Below are 18858 nucleotides of genomic sequence, written 5' to 3' on the forward strand. Positions count from 1 at the left end.
TGTAGTAAGGGTAATCTCTGTTATAGTCATAAGCGCCCGCCCTCCTCCCCGGTGGAGACGAATGTTTATGTTCAGAATGCTACAGGTCTGGCGTTATTCGCCTTCAAAAAGAACTGAAAGTAATTGGGACCTGCAGGGCATTCTGGGATACTGAGAAAGTTCTAGAAACTTTTCTTAAAGGCACAGTATCCCTTTTTGAGCCACATAATAGCAGCCTATGGAGCTTGTCTGTCCTCCCCTTCCTCTCTATCATTCCTGAGGCTTTACTGGTAAAGTGGGAAGTTTTTCTCTGTGAAGAAAACTTGGCAAGCTGTGCTGGTTGGGGTTTTTGGTGGAATGTGGAATGTCTAGCTGAAGTACTGGACAGTGTAGCCTGTGGATATAGGCTGCATTATATGTCTTTAAATTCTCACTTAAGTGTCTTTGCAGGACTGCATTTTTAGACAGTTTAAGAGATTATTTTGGATTGCTCCAGGGTCCACGCACATGAGCGGGACTATTCACTAGATTATGACTATAACAGAGATATCCCTACTACAGAACTGGAGTTACAGGACAGAAACTACTTCTCCCAATTCTCAGGCATCCCTCTCTCCTGACCTTCTAGTTGCGCTCGATATCCCTACTATTTTGCTGCAAGACAAGTGGACCTTGGAGGCAGACATTACAGTGACGGAGGTTCAAAAGGCCATACAAGATGTCCGTTCCGGGAAGGCTATGGGCCCCAACGGGCTTCCCATTGAGTTATTTAAGCCCATGTCAACACTTGGCTCCCCATTTGCTTAATCTATACACTGAATGTTTTGAGTCAGGTGTTCTACACGCAGAGATTCGCACCGCCGCTATAGTGGTCATTCATAAACCAAACCAACCTGTTGAGGAGTGCATATCGTATCGCCCTATATCCCTTTTGACAGTTGAAACTAAGATTCTGGCCAAACTTCTCGCGAATCGCCTCCTCCACTTTATCGCGGACTTGGTCCATCTGGACCAATCCGGGTTTATGCCGGGGAGGAATACGGTCCAGAACTTACGTCGGGTAAATGGGGTCTTTGGCAGGCTTCACACCATTGAGAAAGACGCAATTCTCTTGACGATGGCTTTCGACACCATTGAGTGGGATTTTCTTTTCGCCGTTTTGGCACGTCTGGGGCTCGGACCCAAATTTATTTGTAGGATTCGACTATTGTATACTCACCCTATGGCCCATGTCGTTGTAAATAATCATCACTTTGCCACTTTTCCGCTTCATCGGTGCACGAGACAAGGCTGCCCCTTGTCGCTGTTGCTTTTCGCCCTTGTCTTGGAACCGCTTGCGGTGTGGGTCCGGGGTGATCCTGAGATACGGGGGGCTTAAGTGGACAGCATATCAAGAGGACCGTATCTCGCTGTATGCCGACGATATCCTCTTATACCTGGCCTCCCCTGCGTGGTCGCTGCAATGGGTGCTCCACATTTTTTCACATTTTCGGCGCCCACTCTGAATATCAGATAAATTGGTCTAAGTCCCAGATGTATGCACTATGGGGTTTTCGGTACTTGGGCATTTTCGTCACTCCTGACCCCGATCTCTTTTTCGAACACAACTTACTCTGACCTCTCCAGCGTTTCAACTCAGACGTTGTGTAATGCGCTCTCTCCCTCTCACTCTTCACGGACGAGCGTCCCTTTTCAAAATGCTAGCACTCCCGCACTTTCTCTATGCACTACAGAATACTCCTATCCAGATCCCGGATTCTTATTTTTTCCAGATCGATGGAATATTGTGGGGACTGCTATGGGAGAGCCGTACGCTGCGGCATCGCTATACCGGACCTCAGACTATATTACCAGGCGTCCCAGCTGGCGGTAGTCAAATGCTGGGTGTTTGAACCTCACGACGAGCCTATTTTCCTCATAGATCACTGGCTCCTGGGATGGGGCGGTTACAACAGGACACTTTACACCAACCCCCGCAAACTTAATTTAACAGGCCCCACCACGCGCACGGTCGAGATTTGCATGACGTCACCAGAAAATTAGGATGGCGCGGGTGCCTGACGAAGGTGACCCCCCTGTGGGAGCCTGAAGTTTTAGGTCATCTCAGCACTTGTCCAGGGTTCGACAAGTGGGATTTGATCTGAATCTCCACGGTCAGAGATATCTGGATTAAGGGGAGGCTAGCTTCAGTCCCGGAGCTCCAAGCTGAGTATCAACTGGCTTCGTCAGAGACTTTCAGGTACTTAGATTACTCACGCGGTGTCCTCAGCCCTACCTAGAGACCGCCTCTCCCGACTCGTCCCCTCTGGAGGACCGCCTGTTGTTGGATCCCATGGACCATAAGGTCATCTTGTTCACCTACAAGAAGCTGGTTAACAATCGCCCAACCCGATGTTAAAACTTAGAGAGGGATGGGAGAGAGATTTGGGAGAAATGGAGGACGATATGTGGCGGGACGCTCTAGTTTCACCCCGAGATATAGCCACCCCTATGCGCATGCGACTGCTCCAACTCAAGATCCTCCACTCCTTTTCCGGCTAGGTAGATGCCCCGATCCACTCTGTCTCCGGCACATATGCAAAGACTACTGGGCGAGGATCGCCCGTCAACTTGAGAGGGTGGGAGGTAAATCCCTTGAGTTGCCTCCCCAACTATGACAACTTTTTTTTTTAACTTTATTTATCATTTTCAAAATAAATAAAAAAACAATGATACATCACGTGTTACATATCCAATCAGATAGATAATGGCGGAGTGGAAAGTACGCATATAAATCAGAGTAAAGCATGATACATAAGTCGGGATGCTATAAAACAATGAGCTGTACAAACGGTGCACTATGTGAATTACAATGCAAAGAAAAACGACAATGAAGAAGAAGAAAAAAAATGCGTATGAAACCATCACTAAAATTATAGCATTGACGTGGTAATGTGACATTCAGTTCCACAAAAGGACAATCATGATCAGAAAATCAAAGAATAAAGCTCCAATACAGATCATTTGCAAATTATAAGGCACATCAACCAATCCCCTCAGGAACTATGTGATTGTCTGGTTGGGACTGTCGGTCAACAATAATCTTGGTGATATATGATAGATACGGCTCCCAAATGTCAACAGGTCGGGACGCACTGGGGACCTGCGTAGAGTAGTCCACACATTAGTATTGCAAAAGGCCATGCTCCCAAGCCACGATTTCAATCTTGGAGAATGCCTATAACACCATAGTAATGCGACTTCCCTTTTTGCCAATAAGAACCCCAGCGCAGCAAGTTTTCTAACAGCGCGTGGGAAATTGGAAACATAGCCCAGTAACGCAATTTCTGGAGTGGGGACCAGGTTCATGCCTAAGTTGTCGCTGAGCGTGCGGTGTACCTGGGACCATAGTCAAGAAGAAGAGGACAGGTCCATGAGAGGTGGGCAAAATCGGCAAAGGGGGCCTTGCACTTCGGGCAGTGGTGTGGGCGACTAGGGTCTATTCTGTGTGAGCGTGTTGGGGTGTGATACAGCCTATGTCTGAGATGGGTTTCCCCAGATCCTCCTACCACGCGGTACAAACTTTAGCGTCCAAAACGGGGATTGGGAGACAGCATAATTTGTATAGTTTAGAAACCAAGTGTGCCCCAGAAGGGTGCTGGATGAGAAGTGTAAGTGGGGGAGCCGGGTCAGGAGCCAATGGAAATGTAGGGAACGAAGCTCCCCTTATAATTTGTGGACCTGGCAGGATCCCCGCCTCCTCAAGAACCCCATCAGGACTCGTCCATGGGATTCCCTTTTTTTGGTCATTGGTCGCACAATCAGTGCCTTGGGAGGCTTAGTTTACAGCCCTCAGCTACAGATGAGCTGCTGTCCCCTCAACAGAGGGCTACCGAGGCCGGTGCGGCTTTTCTAAGAGTAGACTCCTTGGCCACTCGTGTTCTGAACATGCAGCCCCCTTCAGTACCCTTGTCTGTGGACCGTCTGCTTGATGTTCACCGTGGGTCAGGGAATGTGGAGCCGCTTCTGCCCATTGAAGCTTCTCTTTATGATGCCCTTTTGGGCACCTGGTTTCGGCCAGCTTCCGTTGATCCGGTGGCTCGTTCTGTCATGCACCGCCACGGTCCTGCTCCACATAATCCAGTGTGCTTATTTGTCCACCCTGACGTGCAGGGGTTTGTTTTGCAAAGTGGCTTCCCTTCCTCAGTTAATGCTTCCTCCCTCCTGGGACTCCAGATGGCTTGAGTCTTGGGGTCGGAACATCTTTGCCTCCACTAGTGCTGCCCTACTGTCCCTAAATACATTGTATCTCCTGGCTCGGGCTACCTCTGCCCTGTGGGAGTCTGCAGAGTCTCTGCTTTCCGCCACCTCTGAAGGTGCTCGTGTTGACCTCCTTCATCTTCTCCAGGATGATCGTGACCTTGCTGAATTTACGATCAGCTCGGCCTTGGATACTGCTGATTCCTTAGGTCAGGCTATGGCTGGTTCGAATGCCTTGCTGCGCCATGTTTGCGGGATAGCGTCTTCCCAGAGAGTATCCTGGAACGATTTGTTGAACTACCCTTTGATGGCGTTTTATTGTTGAATCAGCTGTTCAGCGCCTCCTTGCGGGCTTTTGCCCTCCCCCTTAGACCTGTATTCCTCAGGCGTATGTTCTGGGGGGGTTAACTTTTCATTTAGCATCCTTTAGATGCATTTTGTGTTTTAAGCTGGCAGTAAGCCTCAGGTCTTCTTTTCGCATGGTCTGGGGGTGGTTACCCTTTCATATAGCATCCTTTAGATGACGTATGCGTTTTGAGCTGGCAGTAAGCCTACTGTGGCAGTGTTCCACAGATTGTTGTGTCTGGTGCTCTGACTGGTTTTCCTAAGAGGTGTCCCCTGTTGGTTAGGGTGTGCCATACCCCATTTGGGGTACTTGTATGCTATTATATAGCTATGTCTCAAGTGGGCCTGGAGATCCTTTTGGGCTCCTTGTCCCCTGGTGCTCTTATCTTGCCGTTGTACGGTGTTCAATGTTGTGACTTTTGCGCTATCTTCTATACGTCATGGGTCGTCTTGCTTATATGCCTCACTCTCCTTTTCATGGTGTTTATCACGCTTTAAATGCGGCTACCACCTGCCATTAATGCACTAGGTGTGCTCCTATAAACTACCATGTTGCATGGTCGTTGCTAGTTTACCTTTCTTTGAGATATATATGTTCGAGGCATATGAGCTGCAGGTTGTACATTTAGCAATAGATCGCCACCTGGTGTTGGGCTCGGATGATTGCAGGTTGTTGTCTTCTTGGAAGAAGTCTTTGTAGTCACGAGTTAGGTGACTCCTCCCTTGGACAATACTGCGCATGGTCATCGACTCCATCCTCAGATTGTTTTTTCCGCCACTGGGTTCGGATGAAAGTTTTCCGCTCCGGCTAGAAAAGACTTTTTTGGCATTTTCGAAGCGTAAAACTTTCGACAAACAACTTTCGACATCGAAGACACTTTTCGACATCACCAGCTACATCCCGGTGCATCGACGCGGGCCGTTGGGCCCATCGGCGCCGTACGGCCTACGCCTCATGGAAAGAACTCCATTTAAGAGATGCCCGGTATGTCGAGCAAAATTCCCTCATAGCGACCATCACGAGGTTTGCAACCTCTGTCTCTCGCCAGAACACGTCGAGTCGACCTGCACAGCCTGTGCCTCCTTCCGATCAAAAAAGACCATTCGGGATCGGAGGGCCCGTCAACACGAGATGAGGAGATAGGCGCCAGCACCGGAGGCCATCTTTGAGGAGGAGATCGTCGAACAGGATGTCTCCGAGGACGAGAACCCACTCGAAGATATCTCCGCGGACGAGGCTCCACTCGTCGCCGAGGAAGACTCGCCTGATCTCCAGATCATATCGGGAGCAGAGGACTCGGACGACTCGATTCCATCTCGACAACCCGTGAGTACCTCTGCCCCTGCACCACAGACACTGCCCAAAATAAAGGCAACGGTCAGCACTCCGCCCATGGGGCCCAGTCGAGACAGAAATCTACCCTCTAACGCCCGCCTTCCGGCTCGGCTCTGAGGAAAAAGACTACGCCTTCCGGTGCCTGGGCACCGAAAAAAACACATATGCCAATTCCACCTCCTCCATTGGCACCGAAACATCCTTCCACACCGAAGGACTCTTCGGCACCGAAGCGAACACACCCTTCGGCGCCCAAAGACTCTTCGGCACCCAAACCTAAACAGGCATCGGTGCCGAAACCGAAAACAGTAACGGAACCGAAAGCTTCGACTCCGAAACCATCCGGCTCCAAAAACTAAGACAGGAAGATAGACTCCAGCGCAACAGGACCAACAAAACCTGTCTCCATGCCGAAATCTTCGATAACGGTACCAAAGAACACAAGGCCTGATACACACAAGCCTAAAGAACCTTCGGCACCGAAGAAATTGCCACAGGACTCAATAACTCCTCCTAAGGCAAAAAGCGCTAAAGAACCACTATCGACACCGAAGAAATCGGCGCCGAAGAGGACTATACAAGAGGAAGAACTATTTAGACCAGATCCAAAGCAGAAAAAGGTCTATATCAATCCAAAAACTGGACATGTGGAAGCAATTCCACACAAGAAAAGACCAGCAGACACACCACTTCCAACTGTGGTTCCTGCCAAAAAGGATTGTGCAACATCTCCAATGCACCCTTCCTCTCCTTCACCTTCTTCCTCTCCTATCACTCCATATATTGAGCCTATAACTTCTCCTGCTCAATCTCCTGCATCATCACACCACACTGACGAAGAGTATGATTTAGGTGGGGGGGATGATGTACCAGATACCCATACATATCCCTTAGATGAGGATGAAGATGTCAACCCAGATTATACCAAGGAGGATGATGCATATAATTTCCAACCAAATAATGCACCAGACATACCTGATCCTCAGTATTACCCAACAAAACCTTCCCCTCCAGAGGATAGTATTGGGTTCAATCATCTACTAAGCAGAGCTGCACTTTACCACGGAGTTCCAATGCACTCTGATGCCATTGAGGAGGGTTTCCTATTAGACACTTTTGAGCAATCACAGAGATCTACTAAAATACTACCTATGATCAAGGGGGTCATTAAACATGCCCCAGATATTTTTAAAGACCCAGTAAGGTGGAGGGTACTAAACCCAAGAATAGAGAAAAAGTATCGGCCAGCACCATCAGATCCTATCTACATTAAGAGACACCTACCATTGGACTCTTTAGTAGGGTCAAATGCACGTAAAAGAGCCAATTCCCAGACTTCTGGGGACACACCCCTCCCTGACAAAGAATCAAAAATCATTGATGCGTCAGGGAAACGGATTGCTGCACAAGCAACAAACATATGGCGCATAGCAAACACACAAGCCTTACTCTCACGCTACAATAGGGCTCACTACGACCAACTAGAAAAGTTAATGGACCATCTGCCAGATCAATACAAAGATCACGCAGCAGAGCTCTTACAGGAAGGCAAACTAATATCAAATGCCTCCATTAAATGCGCACTAGATGTAGCTGACACATCATCTAGGGCAGTTAACACCAGTGTTATCCTCAGGCGTCATGCATGGCTACGCATTTCCGGTTTCAAACCAGAGGTGCAAAGTACCATCCTCAACCAGCCCTTCAATCGGAACCAATTGTTCGGGCCAGAGGTAGATAATACGCTAGAAAAGATGAAAAAGGACACAGACACTGCTAAGTCTATGGGTGCATTACAATCTACCCAGACTAGAGGTTCTTTTCGTCGCTCCTCTTATAGAGGAGGCTCCAAGCAGACTGGTGCAGATAACACATCTTTTAAAACACCCCCCCTCTAATAACGGTTACTATAGAGGACGGTACAGAGGCAACAACAATAAGGGAAGAGTTAGAGGTAACAACAACAACCGCTCCTCTTCCACTCCCAAACAGTGACTTCCCTCTGCCTCCCCTACAACATTCAACACCAGTAGGGGGCAGAGTATCACAGTTCCTACCTGTCTGGGATTCCATCACAACAGACAGGTGGGTAAGACAAATTATCCAACATGGCTACTGCCTAGAACTCACAGCAACCCACCCAAACATACCACCTAGGCAGCGTCCAATGTACACAGAACACATAACACTGCTTCAAGAGGAAGTTCTAGCACTTCTACAATAAGGTGCTATTCAAGAGGTCCCCTTACAGGAACAGGAGTCTACTCCCTGTATTTCCTAATACCCAAAAAGGACGGGACATTAAGACCGATCCTCGACCTCAGGCCCCTAAACCACTACATTCAATCAGATCATTTTCACATGATCAGTTTACAAGTACTCCCATTACTACAACAGGGAGACTTTCTGACAACACTAGACCTAAAGGACGCCTATTTTCATATTCCTATACATCCTGCGCACAGGAAGTATCTCAGATTTGTCATACAAGGACAACACTATCAGTTCAAAGTCCTTCCATTCGGGGTCACAACAGCACCACGAGTGTTTACAAAGTGCTTAGCAGTAGTAGCAGCACATCTCAGGAGACAACAGGAGCATGTTATGCTGCTAAGTGGAAAAGATTTGCAATATACTGTAACAACAATGATATTGATCCATTGGATGTTTCCATCCAGAATATTATTTGTTACCTTCTACACCTACAAAGGTCCAACTTGGCTTACTCTTCCATACGACTGCATCTAGCAGCAATTGCAGCATATTTACAAAATAGACAGCACCTATCTCTCTTTAGAGTACCTGCGATAAAAGCATTTATGGAAGGATTAAAACTAATAATCCCACCTAGGTTACCACCTGCACCAGTATGGAACCTGAACATTGTCCTTACAAGACTCATGGGACCCCCTTTTGAGCCTTTACACAAGTGTGAATTGCAATTCCTAACATGGAAAACTGCATTCCTTGTTGCCATCACCTCTCTCAGAAGAGTTAGTGAAATACAAGCATTCACAATAGAAGAACCATTTTTTCAAATACACCCTAACAAAGTGGTTCTTAGACCTAACCCAAAATTCCTGCCAAAGGTGATTACTCCTTTTCACCTTAACCAATCAGTAGAGTTACCAGTGTTTTTCCAAAAACCAGACTCTGTTGCAGAAAGGGCCCTACACACCCTAGATGTTAGAAGAGCTCTTTTATACTACACAGACAGGACTAAATCCTTCAGAAAGTCAAAACAACTATTTGTATCTTTCTGTTCTCCACACAAAGGCAATCCCATATCTAAAGGAGGAATTGCCAGATGGATTGTAAAGTGTATTCAAATATGCTATCAAAAAGCAAAACGTACACTAACAGTTCCTCCTAGAGCGCACTCCACTCGCAAACTAGGAGCCTCTATGGCTTTCTTAGGAAACATACCACTAGTGGACATATGTAAGGCAGCAACATGGTCTACCATACACACCTTCACTAAACACTATTGTGTTGACGTGCAAGCCAAGCTGCAAGCTGCAGTAGGCCAAGCTGTCCTTAAAACACTATTTCAGTATGCTGCAACGGATACAAGCGACCACCGCTAGGGGAGACACTGCTGCACAATCGTTGCTAAATGTACAACCTGCAGCTCATATGCCTCGAACGGAATATGCTACTTACCAGTATGCATCTGTTCTTGGCATGTAGAGCTGCAGTGTTGTACATGCCCTCCCGCCTCCCCGGGACTTGTATCCGTTCCAGTACTCATCTTACTTAGATGCACACGCATGGACATCCTTTCTCTTTACTTCTACTAACTCCATCATTTCCCATCATGGCGAAAAACAATCTGAGGATGGAGTCGATGACCATGCGCAGTATTGTCCAAGGGAGGAGTCACCTATCTCGTGACTACAAAGACTTCTTCCAAGAAGACAACAACCTGCAATCATCCGAGCCCAACACCAGGTGGCGATCTATTGCTAAATGTACAACTCTGCAGCTCTACATGCCAAGAACAGATGCATACTGGTAAGTAGTATATATATATATATATATATATATATATATATATATATATATATATATATATATATATATATATATATATATATATGCTACTTACCAGTATGAATACTATATATATATATACACACACACACGCATACATACAGGTTGCCATGGGTACTCTTCTTCCTACAGTCCTACAGCTCCACCTCTCTTTGCTGCTGTGAAGTCTGGTCCAATGTCTCCATGTGTCAGAGAGCTTTTCAGTGATGCACCCGGGATTGCCCATAGGGTCCCTTTTGCGTCGCACACCCTGGGGTGGTTCTCCCGCTTTACACTGCTCCCTTCTTGGTGTTCAAATACTGAACGATATCTCTTTTTCTGGACAAGGGTTACTTTCACTCCCAGTCGGAGGATATGGTCTAGAATTCTGAGATTATTTCCTCCATTTGTACACCTGTTGGCACTCTGGTGCCTCTGCTGCCACTTCCTTCGGATGTGCCTCTTTCATTAGCTATCATCCGATGCTATATCAGCTGTGCCAGCGGTACATCTCTTCTGATGTTAGTCATCCTAGGGTCTACACCCTGCATATCTGTATTTTGTGAGTTAGTTTTCACCTTACTCTTTAAGCTGCCTGGTCGTGCAGTACTATGCTTATTTTACCTACGCCACCTTGTTGTCTCTGTGGCTGTCTGCTCTGTGCATGTTTCGGTGGTGGCCCGTATCAGCGGGCTTCAGATTGTTACTGTTCGCCCCTGTTCCCCCTTTGGTGACTGGGTGTGCACTTGGCATGTTTCTTGTTCCCGCCTGCACTTCTGAAACATTCCTCAGTTTCTCCCTCTTGCCCTTTGGTGTCTGGCTGTAGCCTCTCCGGCCTTCCTTCCGTGGGCTAGCCTGGCAGGCTCTGTTTGCATTTCTTCTTGTTTTCCTCACCCTTTGGTTGGTGTCTACATAGTGCGCCATTAAGCTGAGTGGTCCTTCTTCCTCCTTCGTTCGGGACTCTCTCTCTTTTGTTCTGGGATATGGTTGATGCTGTTTCTACATCTCATGCTTATGCGGGTATGGTGTAGCACCATTCCGGCATTTTTGAGATGTCTTGCCTCCCGTTATCTTTTGCTCTTCCGAGCTAATTAGGTTGCTGTCTGGCTGTCCCGCCACAGCCTCCCCCATTGTCTGCCACTCTGTTGCCGGCTCAGTGCTTGGGCACTTTCTGTTGTTCTGTCGCAGACCCACCTCCCCATTGGGGTATGGCTGTGGTATCTATTCTAAGTTCTGGAATTTGCGGCTTGATGTCTCTATCAGATGTACGAGTTACTTACCTTCGGTAACGATGTATCTGGTAGAGATGTTGTCTGGCCGCAGATTCCTTAAAGCCCACCCATCCTCCCCGTTCTGCGAGGACCTTGCAAAGTGGGGTTCTCCACTGGCCTCTTTCGGTTGCCATTGTTTTTTCTCTCACGGGTGCTCACATTGGTGCGCCCATTTGGGCGGCTGACTCCCTCTAAGGGGCTTCTTTCCTGTAAAATGCTGTCTTTTGATTCACCATCATCAGGAGATTCACCTTTTTCTTCTTTTCTTCTCCTGCTACCTTCCCTCCTTCCCGCCTTCCGTTGACTCCGGGCTCTTGTCTCCTCTATAGTCGTCATCTTTGCGGATCTGTTGAGCTCTGTTTCAGACCTCCATTACTATAGTGGAAGTGCCATTCTTTTCATACCTTCCTGTAGTGGAATGTACTTTTCTGTGCTCCGTTTTTGCTGGACGGCACAGTTCTACATGGTAATAGTCTATTTCTGTCTGTTGGAGAAATTCTTCCCTTGTTGCACTTGGGGAAGGGTCTTTGCCTCGCTTTGCGGGGTTCTTTTCACAGCTTTTTCACTTGTATGTAGACAGTGTCTAATTCTGTCTTTTACGATGGTGTCTTGCACCATCCTCCTTCTTTATTCATGGATTTTTCATCCCTCGCACACTGTTCCCATACTTTCACAGTTTTTTGTTGGTGGCTCGACGTTGTGCTGTGGAAAAGTTTCTCTGAAGAAAACTGACGTCTGCCCGCCGGGAGGGACTTATATGACCTCGCTGATGTCACGTACGTGGACGACGTCAGGGCGTGGTCTTGTGGCGCCTTCCCCCGGCGTGCAGGGATGCTGCTGCAAAAATGTTTCCGGATCCAGTCTGACGCCTGGGGATATTCGAAGTTAAGGAATCTGCGGCTAGACAACGTCTCTACCAGATACATCGTTACCGAAGGTAAGTAACTCGTAAGTTGAGTATCTTTTCTTAAGCACGACACTAGCACCCAAGCATAATTAAGTGAGCAGATATAACCAGATTCTCCATTATTGAATCTTTTATAGATTCACATGCTTGAACCTTCTCCGTTGTCATGGTGAGAGTCCCACAGTAAGATAAGAAATAGCAGTCATATCACATTACCATAGACCTCCATAGAACAGAAAACTCACTTAAGTAAATTTTCAGCCTAATTTTAGAACATCCAAACTTCAGCCAATCACAGCTGAGACCTCAGAGTTCCCTTTCGCCACAGAGCCACCATACCTCAGATTTCTTACTGCACGTCATGTGATAGGGAGTCTCCCTGAGCTCTCTTCTCAGTTACAGTATTTTCCTCTCAACTTTTGACCTCCAGTCTCAGCTTTAGCTGCCATCAAGGTATTCCTTGGATTTTATTATTTTGACCTTCCTGCCTTTGAAATGCCAGAGCCTGAAAAAGGGCTGTTTAGGCCCTGTAAGACCTGTTGGAAGTGTAGGCTATTTTCTTAAGACCCCCACAAACAGTGTCTGTATTGCCTCTACCCTGACCACAAACTCGGTGTATGCAAATATTGCTGCACTTTTTCAGATAAAACCGTCAAAGATAGGGAGGGAATGCTGTTACTCTGGCTACAGAAGAAAAAGGCTGCTTCAGATTCGGAGTCTGATCCTGAGGAGAAGGCTCATTCTTCCTCAAAGGCTCATTCTTCCTCAAAGAAAAGAAAGGGTGGCAGTCCCTCTTCACATCATGGGGACTCTAAGAGGTCTTAATCCCAGGACAAATCTAAGCCTAAACACAGGAAATCTCAGTCAGGGGCTTCAGAACCCTCTTTCGCTCCTGAGTCTGCCTCTCTGACTCCTCTCAGAGACCAATCTTCTCGACCGTCAAAGGGGTCGTTGTCGAAGATTTCACTCCCCTCAAGAAAGCCAGAGGTTCCCTCACCATTGACAGCTTCGACGACGGTTGAGATGTCGATGGCAGCAAGGATGATGGGAGCTTTGACGGCGGTAACAACGTAGTTGTCGACGAGGCAGTCATGTGAGAGTGCCATCTTTCTTGCATGGTATGCCCCCACTTTTTGCTGAATTGCTAATGTACTTTGACTGAGTGTGCCCTGGTTTACTGCCAATCAGGTACCCATGGCCTGTGTTCCTTCCCTAAAACTGTGTTGAAAACTAAACCCAATTGGCATCTCTGACCACATGTCAGTCCCTGGTAAATGGTACCCTAGGTACCCAGGGCACTGTGACCAGAGAAGACCCCTAAGGGCTGCAGCACTCATTGTGCCACCCTTAGGGTCCCTGTCCCAGACACACACACACTGCCTTTGCAGGCTGAGTGTCTTGGTGCAGACCTAAACAGAGTCGACATGGCACACATACCTGTGTGCCATGCCCACAAACACACTGCCCTGGCATACCTCAGTCACCCCTCCAACTGGGTGCACTATGCCAGTGGTGTGGGCACAGGTGCATGAGCCCTGTGCCCCTACAGTACCCAGGGCCATTCCTGGGCACTGTATGTGCAGTGATGCCATTAAGAGTATATGGTGCTGGGAGGTTGTCATTACGAACTCCACAGCACCTTAATGGCTACACTGAAGACTGAGAAGTTTGATATCAAACTTCTCAGCACCTTAAACCCACACTGATGCCAGTGTGGGATTTAATGCCAAATGCACGACAGAGGGCATCTTAGGGATGCCCCCTGAAACCTAACCAACTCCCAGTGTCCTGACTACGTGGCTACCGAGGCTGCCACCACCAGACATGTTTCTGAACCCCTGTGTCGAGAGCTTGCCGCTTTCGGGGGCCTGAAACAATGCACATCCTGGGACGAGGTGCCAAGCCTCCTCCCCCAGGATGGGCAGGGGAAGCTTCAAAGGCATGCCGCCTTTGTGATCTTCTCCAGGCCACTTGCTGTACTCAGCAATTGACCCCCACCGGTTTTGACCCCCACTCTGGCGGGAGGACAGGCAGGAAACCCTAAGTGAGGAAAGGGGTTGTGCCAGCCTCTGCCAACCCCACCCCTCATGTGGGAGAGGCGAGGTGAAACAACTCCGGGCTCCCGCCATCTTGAGGATGGGGAGCCCTACCCAATCAGAGCTAGGCTCCTGCCCCCCTCCCACTGGAGAGTGGCATGATAGGGGGTGTACTCACCCCAGGACAAGGACCCATTGGTCCCTGCCCTTGCCCTACCTGTAACGCCCCTAAATTTGCTATTTAGGGGCACCCTGAACCTTCCTTCCTCAGATCCTGATTTTGAAACAAGAAAGAAGAACAAGCTGAGCTCGTCATGAGCGCAGAAGGGGTTAATAGAATGTGAAATCTGAAACAGGCAACTATGTAGCATAATATGGAATAGTATGCTTTTGTTGCTACATCATCTGAACAGCATCAGGAAGCTCTTTGATTGCCTGGTAACAGAACACTGATCAGACTCACACATTGAATTGAAGATTTAAATTAACCAATACTTCAAAATAATTTTCTGATTGTGAAAGTGAAAATAACATATTACTAAAGTGCCACTGAGCTTATCATACAGATAATTTATTTGAAAAATAACTTCAGTTTATTTGTGGTATGTGTTGTAACCATTTTTGAGCTAGTTCTTACATGTTACAGTTTTGATGCATTAACTTTCTGTTGTAATACTGATAATCTTTTTTGACATTATTTTGGCCACAGCTGAAAAGAGTCCGAATCCAAGTCTCCTTCGTCTGTGTGGCTCACTTGCTCAGCTGGCCTGTGTAGAGCCGACACGTCTTCAGGCTTGGCTCACTCGCATGACAACAGCTCCCCCAAAAGATTCAGATCATGTGGATGTGGTGCAGGAGAACAGGCAATTGTTGCAACTTCTGACCACTTACATTGTGAAAGAAAACAGGTAAAGACCTCTTTTGGAAGCAAGGGTGTTTAATTCTGATGTGACGCTCAGCAGAAGAAAGAATGCTGTGTATAGAGTGGGGCAGATGATGGTATCATAACTGGACTGTTGCCAAAAGAAAATGAAAGGAAATCAAAATAATTATTGAAAAATAATGCTGCCTCAGTGATTGCAGTCTGGAGGCATGAGAGAGTTGAGAGGAATGTATTTGACAGAGTAGTAGGGTGAGATTAGTAAAGGAGGATGGTAGATGTGAAGAGTGAGTGTACCCATCGTAACAATACCCTAAGAATAGGCCTTATTAGGCTATTCTCAACCACCGCATACTTTTCATAGCTCTGTAACTAAACCTTAGTGGGATTAGTGGACGTTTTTACTATATTACTCCATATTTCTATTTTTATATCATATTGTTTATTACGGTATTATAATGCTACTTGGATACAATGCACTGATCGTTACCTCATATATTTCTGGCTGCTCACTAGTGTCATTCTGACACGTGTAACTTGTTGGTTGCATCTGTACTGTGTTCTTTTTCTTTTTCTTTTACCACTAGTATTATACTTCTACCTGTATACTGCACATTTTTTGTAAGCGACACCCAGCTCACTGTTTATTCTTGCATTGCACTACGGTCACTCCACTTTTGTGACTCAGGTAACTTGTGGTTTGTACCTATATTGTGTTCCTTTTTTACCACTAGTATTATATTGCTACTTGTATACTGCACATTTTCTGTAAGCGACACCCAGCTCACTTGTGTTTTTGGCATTGCACTACTGTTCACCCCAGACACTTTGTACATTTTATTGGTAAACTGCACCCTTGTTTCACTTTTTATTTTTGGACCGCACCAATTGCTACCTCTTATATTTTGGTTATGGGAGTTGCTCACTAATGTCTCTTTTGTCACATGTTATCGCTCACCAAAAAAGCCGCTAAGCGCTTTAAACATAACCTCCTGAGGTCCCACCCTGAAACTCCCTTTGCAGCCACCTACCACTCATCGGTCAATGGACCCCTGAAGACCGACATCATCTTCCACACCACGCGCAGAGCCCAATGGAGAAAAGCATTCCTCACCTTACTCAACATCCCCACTACCAGGAAATCAGCCCATAGCCTTACTCTCACCATCGCATCCTCCCTACTCTTCCCAGGCAGAGCTACCATCACTATCTACAATAACGGGATAGTTCTATTTCAATCCACAGATAGGAACCTGAACCTACTAGATAACCTGTTCCCCACTTTCAAGGAACACCTCTCCAATCCGCGGACCTACACTCATATCACACAAGGTTTTACCACCCCTGACTTCACAGCTTCCTCCACCCATAACACCGCCAACACATCGCAGCACCAGGTAGCTCACTCCAGGACAGCACACTCCTCACTCAGGGACACACCGACCACCCCAGACTTCTCAGTCCCCTCCCACCACCCTTCTGTTCCAGTTCAACACTGGGTAGCTACCACACACGATTCAAGGACAGTCACTGATCTCTCCCTCTCATACACAACTCGCACTCCCACCCCTCCCACCAAACCTCGGTCAGCCATGCATACCATTAACAATCCTCTCTCCCCTGTCATCACAGCTCCCACCCAGAACACATCCAAACTAGTTCAACGCCAGTACGTCACTGACAACGACAAATCCCACCCTTTTTGCCCCCCCAGTCCCCATTACCCTCTTACTAACTACGCAGAACATACCTTATCTCTTAATTTAACTCCCCCTTCCCACAACGACACGCTCCTCTCCTCTACCCCCGGCACCTCCATCATCCACCCACCTACTGTACACACCTCACACTCCTCAATCACAGACTTAGGTCGCCCACCCACATTGCCCAGCCACACCCCCTCCCCCCCACCAACACCCTCACATCCATTCATTCCACTCCCATTCCTTTCACCCCTGACAACACAGCCCCCGACCACAACGCCTCTAACTTATCTCAGCCCCAAAACGACACGCACCTCGCCTCTTCCACCGGCACCTTAGCCATGCGCCCATATACTGTTGCTACCCCACACCCCTCACCAACCACTGACATAGATCTTTCCCCCACATACACCAACAGTACCACCTCCCCCTTTCACCAGCCCACATTCCCATTCTTTTCACAGCTCCCTCCCACAATCCGCCTAACCGAGTTCAGCACCGGACCGACACGCACACAGACAAACACCACCCTTTACCCCCCCCCCCCCCAAGTGTCAGCCCCCACTTCCACCCATTAACTAACCACACAGAACACGCCTCGATCAACTCAACTCCGCCTCGTCAAAAAAGAACGACATACAATCACACTCCCCCCATTCTCACTCCCCACTACCCTACATTCGCCCCCATCTCCACTAACCTACGCCCATCCTCCACCATGCACTCTCCGCCTAACACAAATACCCCTATGTCATCCACCCCTAACGCTCCAATGTCCACCACCAACGCACATCCCTTAATAGACTACGTCATGGCCTCCCTCCTCCAGCTCAAAGAAGACATTCACATCATCAAACAACTACTCTGTACGCATTCCAGTCACTCCTCACCCACCACCCTCCTCAAGCTCAAAGAAGACATTCACACCATCAACCAATTACTCTGCACACACCCCAGACACCTCTCACCCACCTTCACCAGCACCACACTACCTAGCAAGACCGCCACCCGGTCGGCTGACTCTCGCTATTTCATTCGCAATCAGCGCCCCCCGCACGGGACTTCAATACCTGTTCGCAATCGTGAAAACCGTCCCCAGCGCTCCCGTAACAGACTATCGGAACTTGACACAGTCACCCTCCTCCGCTCCTACGACCAATCTCCCCTTAACAACATACCCACCACCCCCGCGCCATTCCAACGATTCTTCCAAACGCCCTTAGACCCCCCCACTCTAAACAATAGAAGTTCTATCCTTAGTAACCTGAGAAAAGTCCCCCTCGCTATAGAACCCCCTTCCACTCTTGACACGCCACGTCTCAAATGCACCCTCCTCAATTGCAGATCGGCCTCTAAGCACTCCTCTGCAATCGCTGATCTCATCTTAACACTGGACCTCGATCTAATCATCATGACTGAAACGTGGCTAACTGAATCTTCTACACCTATAATGGACATTTTGGTTCCCCCCAACTACCACATTACTAGACTGGACAGGGTTGGGCAAAAAGGTGGTGGAATAGCATGTATACACAGGAGTAACCTCTCTGTCCTGAAAGCAACCTCTCCCTCCCTACCCTCCCTAACTTCCTGTGAATACATTTGCCTCGACATTATCAGCGAGGGCAAACCAATATGCTCCCTACACGGCATTTACCACCCGCCGGGGGACAACCTTACCTTCTCGCAACAAATCATGGACTTGATCACAACCAATTCAGGGCGACAACTCACACAAATATACCTGGGTGACTTCAACCTCCACTGGAACGATCATAATGACGCGGTGGTAAATAGTCTTAAAACTTCCTCGACGCCCTTGACCTCACCCAAATATGCAACAGCCCGACCCATGAGAAAGGCTCTATCATTGACCTTATCATCTCCAAAGAGGACTCTATCCAACTCGAATCTATCCAACGCTGTGACTGGTCAGATCATCATATTGTCACATTCTTTATCAATGAAAAAGTCAAATTTAACTCTGCTCAATCCTGCAAGCCCAAAGTCTGGAAGAGAGACCTAAAAAAACTCAACGCAAACTCTCTACCCCCCAACAGCTGCAACCTCTTACTTCCTCCTACTGGCGTTACGGATGTCCAATCCTTGACGGATCACTATCTTAACGCT

At 47.7% G+C, this 18858-nt stretch overlaps 1 protein-coding gene across 11 annotated transcripts in view; it reads left to right on the forward strand.

Moving 5' to 3' along the window:
* The window catches only part of UBR4 (ubiquitin protein ligase E3 component n-recognin 4), a 2329353-nt gene that overhangs the window by 910572 nt on the left and 1399923 nt on the right, over positions 1–18858 (forward strand). For all 11 annotated transcript variants that reach the window (XM_078642504.1, XM_078642505.1, XM_078642507.1 and 8 more), the window contains exon 32: positions 14855–15053. In XM_078642504.1, the coding sequence (XP_078498630.1) occupies positions 14855–15053 (199 nt within the window). The remainder of the gene's footprint in view (positions 1–14854; positions 15054–18858) is intronic.

This window comes from Lissotriton helveticus, chromosome 5_1 (genome assembly GCF_964261635.1).
Source record: "Lissotriton helveticus chromosome 5_1, aLisHel1.1, whole genome shotgun sequence".
NCBI classification, from domain to species: Eukaryota; Metazoa; Chordata; class Amphibia; order Caudata; family Salamandridae; genus Lissotriton; species Lissotriton helveticus.